This window comes from Cuculus canorus, chromosome 28, assembly GCF_017976375.1.
Source record: "Cuculus canorus isolate bCucCan1 chromosome 28, bCucCan1.pri, whole genome shotgun sequence".
NCBI lineage: Eukaryota > Metazoa > Chordata > Aves > Cuculiformes > Cuculidae > Cuculus > Cuculus canorus.
Window position 1 is genome coordinate 1,039,809 of NC_071428.1, and position 7,229 is coordinate 1,047,037.

Here is a 7,229-nt window from a genome sequence, read left to right on the forward strand (position 1 = left end):
GCCCGTGGCAGGGGGTGGGACTGGACGGGCTTTGAGGTCCCTTCCCACCCAAACCATCCCATGATTCTAGAATTCTAAGTTGGAATTAAACCCCAAGGCAAGTCACTGCCCTTTTTTCCAACCCTTCCTCCCATTCCCGTTCAGCAGATGCTGTTGAGGTCCCACTCTGAACCAGGGGATTTTAACAACACAAACCTTGCTCGAATTGGCACAATCAAGAACTTCCAGCGTACAACTCTTCACCGTTTACATCTCCCAGAGCAGCAAACAGTGCAGGAGCTCACTGCACCCTCAGAAACACGAGGGAGCGAAACAGCTTTGCAGGTTTCTCTCCCAGTGTTTCTCCAGAAGGTTCCCAAGGCAGCCTCCTCACCCATCCTGCATTTGAGGAGGGACAGAGGCCCAGGATGGCACGCCAGTCGCAGGCAGAGCGCTCTGAGTAAGTCCCGACCTGGTTTGAGGGTCCGTTTTCCCGTCTCCTGCTACAAGAACGTGCAGCAGGTTTGGGGAATCACCCAGCAAACCTCACAGCCGTGGAAAAGAGGACCCAAAGCTGATCGGTTCGCCAACCCATAGTTCCAGACGCTGAAAGCTCTTTCTCTTTCCCTTGTGAATTCATTTAAAACTTCCCTATCGCACAGAACACCACGCAGCTCTGAGGACCACGCTTCCATGAACGCTTTGCAACACACCAACTGTCCAAAGCCCATCCACCGGAGCTGGCTCACAACATCTATTTTCCATCCCTACCCCAAGCAACAGCAGTTTTCCACTTTACATTTAGTATCCTTCATCCAGCAAGCTGTGAAGCCTTGACTTCACGCTCCACCGGCCGGAGAAAGAATGAGCTTCCGAATCAAGCCCACACCAACACACACAGCTAAGGTTTGGCTGCTTAGAACAATCTCACCCCTCCATGAGATATTGCTGTGAGCCGAAATCGCCTTCTCCTGTGGGGTGGGATCATAAGTTGGACAGTTTTCATTTCAGAGTGATTTTTGCTAAGCTGGATCAGGAATTCATGTTTTTCCTGACTCCCCATCTCTGACTTCTGATCACTGGAGAATTTCAGATCACGATGTGAAGCCACAACCGCAGATTTCCCGACACCAGCTCGGTGCCCTCACAACCACCACAAACAGACAAGCCAACAGGCTTTCTCGATATTTAAAGCCACAAAAGCTTCCTATATCCTTAGAATGAGCAAAACTCACCCTTTAGAAGCTACAGTGAACAGTCCTCGATAAACCTGAGCGCCTCACACGACCCAAGGTCTCACCAGCCTCAAGCCACAAGCAAGAACAGTCAGAAACCACAAGCCAGAGCAAAGAAAACACCAAAAGAACACAGAAGCTCGAATTCTGATGTTCCTCACCGTGCTGTAAACCCGCTACAACTCTGCAGACACTGAATTATTCCAGATACACACTAATTTCAGAGCAATTTAGCCAGAAATCAGATAAAGCCTAAAGGCTTCGAATTTATTCAGTGAGCAGCAGGTATCAACAACTTCCAGCTTCCTTCAAACGGGGAATCATAGAATAGTTTCAGTTGGAAGGGACCTTAAAGATCATCCAGTTCCAACCCTGTGCAATGGGCAGGGAATTTACCCCTTGGTTATCAACCTGGGAGATCAAACGCTGCCGGAGCATCCTGTGCTCTGCCAACAGGCGCTCGCACAGCTGCTCCGCTCAGTACGAGGGAAAGAGGAGACTGTACAAACCCTTTCCAACACAGTGTGTTGGGGTTTTGCCTGGCGCTAATTAAGGAAACACACAGTGCAAAAAAAGGGTCTAATTCAGCCCCGAGTGCTCCGGGACAGGGATGTGCTGGGCCTTCAGCACCCGCAGGCACCCAGGGAGCGACCCAGCACCATCCTCGGCCCCAGTACAGTCCCCTCACAGAGCACTCCCTCCTTCCTGCCCCTCCAACAGCTCAGCCCTGAGGCCCCGCTGGCTCTCCAGCCCCCCAGAGCCCCCAGGATGGGCCCCTCTGCACCCTTTCCCCTCGCTGACTCTCTCAGAGGTGCCCCGCACCCCATCCCACCCTCCCAGCACCTCCAGCCCCTCCTCATTCACCTTCTGCTCCCCTGAACGAGCCTCCAGCCCTGGGGATTCCTTCCACCAACCCAACCCTCCCCCAGGGCCCGGCCCAGCCCCTAAAGGCACCATAGCTCGGCCCCCCACCCCAACCTCCCTCTCCTCCACCATCGCCTCTCCTCAGGGACCACCTCAACAGACCCAGGCCCCTCTCAGTTCCTCCAGGCCCCCCTCAGCTCCTCCTGGGACCTAGCAAGCTGATCCAGGCCCCTCAGCAGATCCAGGGCCCCTTAGCTGTCCCAGGGCCTCCCAGCAGATCCAGCCCCCCTCCAGATGATCCAGGGCCCCTCCAGCAGATCCAGCCCCCCTCCAGATGATCCAGGGCTTCCCAGCAGATCCAGGGCCCCTCAACTGTCCCAGGGCCCCCCAGCAGATCCAGCCCCCCTCCAGATGATCCAAGGCCCCTCCAGATGATCCAAGGCCTCCCAGCAGACCCAGGGCCCCTCCAGCAGACCCAGGGCTTCCCAGCAGATCCAGCCCCCCTCCAGATCATCCAGCGCCCTCCAGATGATGCAGAACTTCCCAACAGATCCAGGGCCCCTCAGCTGTCCCAGGGCCTCCCAGCAGATCCAACCCCCCTCCAGATGATCCAGGGCCCCCCAGACAATCCAAGGCACCCCCTCAGCTGCCCTAGCGTTTCCCTCAGCTGATCCAGGGACTCCCCCCTCAACTGCCCCAGGCGCTAACCAAGCAGATCCAGGAACACCCCAGCGGATCCAGGGCCTCCTCAGCTGCCCCAGGGCCCCCAGACACACCCAGCTCCCTCCCAGCGCCTCAAGGCCCCTCAGAGGCTCCAGTCCGTCCCCCCTCAGCTGCCCCAGGCGCCCCCCCAGCAGCTCCAAGGCTCCCGGAGCCGCCTTAGGGCCCCTCAGGCCCCCCCAGCCCCGCGTCTCCCCCCGGCCCCGCCGCCGCTGCTCACCCGGGTTGGCGGCAGTGGCTGCCATAGCGTTCCCCGGGCGCACCGACCTGCCACCCCCCCCCGCCGCGACCAAGATGGCGGCGCAGGAAACCCCGCCGCGCAGCCCGTCAGAGGGGAGGGGCCAGGGCTCGGGGCCGCGCTGCTATTGGTCGGGATTGCAAGAGGGCGGGGGCAGAAGGGGGCGTGGCCACAGGGGAGGAGGCGGGGCGCAAGCGCGACGCCGCGCTCCCATTGGCCCAGATGCTGTGGTGGGCGCGATCAAAAGGGGCGGGGCGGCAGCACGGCACCGCGCTCCCATTGGCCCAGATGATGAAGGGGCGTGGCCAAAAGTGGGCGGAGCAAAAGCTCAAAGCCGTACTCCCATTGGTCCGGCTGGAGCGAGGAGGCGGGGACATATGGGGTGAGGGGTGCAACCCTCTTCCATTGGCCCGGACGGGGCGGGGGGCGGTGCCGGAAAAGGGGCGGGGACAAATCATGAGGGGCGGGGCGAAAGCATAATATCGCACTCCCATTGTTCCAGACGGGGCGTGGAGGCGCGGCCAGAAGGCGGCGGGGCGCAAACGCAGCGCCGCGCTCCCATTGGTCTCGATAGGGAGAGGGCGTGGCCACAAGGGGCGTGGTCATAAGCCCTGAGAGGCGGGACCAGGGCGCAAATTTCCCATTGGTCGGGCTGGGGAGGGGGCGTGGCTCACGCGCTGTACCGCCCTCCCATTGGTCCGATATGGCGGTGGGCGGGGCTAAGGCGGCCCGCGGGGGCGGGGCCAGAGGGGGCCAAGGCAGTCGCGGCCCCTCATGGAGAGAGGGAGGATGGATCCTTGCGGGGCTCACGCTGCCCCTGAGCTCCCTGCGAGGCAGGAGCCTGTTGGGGTTGAAGGGCAAAGCATCCCCGCTCCAAGGGGTTTTCCCTGGGAAAGGGCCAAAGACTCGGTCCAAATCATCCCAAAGGCCAGGGAGGACCCAGATCCCACTGCACTTTGTGGAGAAATCCTCCCAACCGGGTAGAAAAATTGATTTGGGGAGGAATCCACCAGAAAAAAGTCCATTTGGGCGAGGAATCCTCCTCAAACGAGGAGAAAAAAAATCCAATTTGGGGAGGAATCCTCCTGAAATAAAAATAAATTCCATTTTGGGGAGGAATCTTCCTCAAACGAGGAGAAAAATCCATTTTGGGGAGGAATTGTCCTCAAATGAAGAGGGAAAAAATCCATTTTGGGGAGGAATCTTCCTCAAACGAGGAGAAAAATCCATTTTGGGGAGGAATCCCCCTCAACTGAGGTGAAAAATCAATTTTGAGGAGGAATTCTCCTCAAACGAATACAAAAAATACATTTTGGGGAGGAATTCTCCATTGAGAAAGAGAAAAATTAACATTTGGGAAAGGAATCCTCTGCCGAAGAGGAGAAAAATCCGTTTTGGAGAGCAATCCTCCTCAAACCAGGAGAAAAAAATCCATTTTGGGGGGAAATCCTCCTTAAATGAGGAGAAAAAAATCCATTTTGAGGAGGAATCCTTATGAAATGAGGAGAGAAAAATCCATTTTGGGGGGAAATCCTCCTTAAATGAGGAGAAAAAAATGCATTTTGAGGAGGAATCCTTATGAAATGAGGAGGGGAAAATCCATTTTGGGGGGAAATCCTCCTCAAATGAGGAGAAAAAAATGCATTTTGAGGAGGAATCCTTATGAAATGAGGAGAGAAAAATCCATTTTGGAGAGGAATCCTCCGTGATACAGGAGAAAAAAGTCCATTTGGGGGACAAATCCTCCTCAATGCACCTCAATGCCTGTGGGATCCATGAAGGGACCCCAGCGCCGCCGGGAGATGGGGTTGGTGGAAAGAACCGGGAGATGGGGGTGGTGGAAAGAACCGAATCCATCTGATCGCGTCTCCCAGGGGACGTGAAAGGTGATGCCACCACTCTCCTGCAGTATTGATGCCACCCTTGGTGCCAACAGGCGGCCGCATCCCGGGGCACAGTGTCCGTCTGTCCGTCTGTAGGGAGGTAAGGAATTGCCACCACCACCACCACGCGCGGGATGGGGCTGAGAACTGGGGCTCCCCGCAATCTCTGGGTGCTGCAGGACTTGGTTCTTTTGAGTTTTTTAGAGCCTCTTCTCCAGCCTTGGACAAACCCAATGATCTGTTTACTGTCACAAATGGTTCTCTCCTGGCTTTTCCACCTTGGTTTGTCCTCCTGTCCTGCTCCCAATCCCAGCCGGTGTCCGTGCGGTTGGGCTCAGCCGAGCCCCAACACGGTCATCGCACTTAATGTGGCAGAGGCTCCTATGGAAGAAGAAAAAACTACTTTAGAGGGATATTTTAACCATTTTTTCCTGGAAGGGAAGCGGAAAGGGAAGAAACCTATGACCCCTCTAGGAATTCCACGACCCCTCTAGAGCCCCCCAGGACCCATTTAAGGCCTTCCAGGACCCCTCTAAGACCCACAGGACCCCTCTAGAGCCCCCCAGGACCCATTTAAGGCCTTTCAGGACCCCTCTAGAGCCCCCCGGGACCCATTTAAGGCCTTCCAGGACCCCTCTAGGACCCACAAGGCCCCTCTAGAGTCCCCTGGGACCCATTTTAGGCCCCCCAGGACTCCTCTAAGACCCACAGGACCCCTCTAGAGCCCCCCGGGACCCATTTAAGGCCTTCCAGGATCCCTCTAAGACCCCCAGGACCCCTCTAGAGCCTCCCGGGACCCATTTAAGGCCCCCCAGGACCCCTCTAAGACCCCCAGGACCCCTCTAGAGCCTCCCGGGACCCATTTAAGGCCCCCCAGGACCCCTCTAAGACCCCCAGGACCCCTCTAGAGCCCCCCAGGACCCATTTAAGGCCTTCCAGGACCCCTCTAGGACCCATTTAAGGCCTTCCAGGACCCCTCTAGGAGCCACAGGACCCCTCTGGAGCCCCCTGGGACCCATTTAAGGCCCCCCAGGACCCCTCTAAGACCCCCAGGGCCCCTCTAGAGTCCCCCGGGACCCATTTAAGGCCTTCCAGGACCCCTCTAGAGCCTCCCAGAACACTTTTAAGGCCTTCCAGGACCCTTCTAGAGCCCCCAGGGACCTTTTTAGGGCCTTCTAAGACCCCTCATAGACTTGCAGGACCCCTTTCAAGACCCCTCTAAGACCTTAACTTTAAAGGTATATTTTAACCCATTTTTTTTCTTGGAAGGGAAGCAGAAAGGGGAGACAAAGAAGATCCCTGTGGCAAGGGAGCCTGGGACAGGGACACCGGGTGCCCGCACTGAAGCCCTGGCAAAGAGAAGGCTCCAGTTTGGCTGGACTTGACCCACATCCCATATCCTCTGCCGCACAGGGAGCCAGAGGCCGTACACCTGGGGATCCCGGCATGGAGACGGCCACAGCGCCGCCGGTGCTCGACGTGGACAAGGGTTTCGCTGTGGCCTTCGTGGTGTTGCTGGGCCTCTTCCTCCTGGCCATGGCGGTGCGGTGCGGGCGGCTGGTGGTGGATCCCTACAGCGCCATCCCCACCTCCACCTGGGAGGAGGAGCCCATCAACTGAGGGGCCCCACAGCCCCCCCAAGGGGGGCCCAAAGACAGACCCCTGTAGCCCTGGGAACCCCCACAAGCCAGCTCAGAGACCCTCACAGCCCCTGAGATGGACCTCCCACACCCCTGGGGCCACAGCCCCCCAAGCCAGCCCTAGGGACCCCAGCACCTCCAGGGACCCCCTGAGCAAGCCCAGGGACCCCCACAGCCCTGGCAACACCCACAGCCCCCCTGACCAGCCCAGGGACCCTCATAGCCCCCCTGAACCAGACAAGGGACCCCAGGGACCACCTCCACAGCCCCCCTGAGCCTGACAAGGGACCCCAGGGACCCCCACAGCGCCCCTGAGCCTGACAAGGGACCCCCACAGCCCTAGGAACCCCCACAGCCTTCCTGAACCAGACAAGGGACCCCAGGGACCCCCACAGCCTCCCTAAGCCAGACAAGGGACCCCAGGGACCACCCCCACAGCCCCCCTGAACCAGACAAGGGACCCCAGGGACCCCCACAACCCCCCTAAGCCTGACAAGGGACCCCAGGGACCCCCACAGCCCCCCTGAGCCTGACAAGGGACCCCAGGGACCACCCCCACAGCCCCCACTGAACCAATCAAGGGTCCCCAGGGACCAATCCCACAGCTCCCCTGAGGTAGACAAGGGACCCCACGGACTCTCACAGCCCCCCTGAACTAGACAAGGGACCG

At 58.5% G+C, this 7,229-nt stretch overlaps 2 protein-coding genes across 9 annotated transcripts in view; one reads left to right on the plus strand and one right to left on the minus strand.

The window, feature by feature from the left end:
* The window catches only part of ARNT (aryl hydrocarbon receptor nuclear translocator), an 87,721-nt gene that overhangs the window by 22,743 nt on the left and 57,749 nt on the right, over nucleotides 1-7,229 (minus strand). For 6 of the 8 annotated variants that reach the window (XM_054050870.1, XM_054050869.1, XM_054050867.1 and 3 more), the window contains exon 1: nucleotides 3,019-3,132. In XM_054050870.1, coding sequence (XP_053906845.1) covers nucleotides 3,019-3,043 — 25 coding nt within the window. In that variant the 5' untranslated portion in view covers nucleotides 3,044-3,132. Of the gene's footprint in view, nucleotides 1-3,018; nucleotides 3,133-7,229 lie in introns of those variants that run through there. The other 2 variants (XM_054050866.1, XM_054050865.1) reach the window with 2 other exon arrangements.
* CTXND2 (cortexin domain containing 2) lies at nucleotides 6,366-6,585 on the plus strand. The gene has a single exon (XM_054050939.1). It carries the CDS (start codon nucleotides 6,366-6,368, stop codon nucleotides 6,537-6,539), a length of 174 nt encoding a protein of 57 aa, XP_053906914.1. The 3' UTR covers nucleotides 6,540-6,585.

What these genes read in the sequence shown, in the direction of transcription:
- CTXND2 (XM_054050939.1), top strand. Translation starts at nt 6,366, where the DNA reads ATGGAGACGGCCACAGCGCCGCCGGTGCTCGACGTGGACAAGGGTTTC.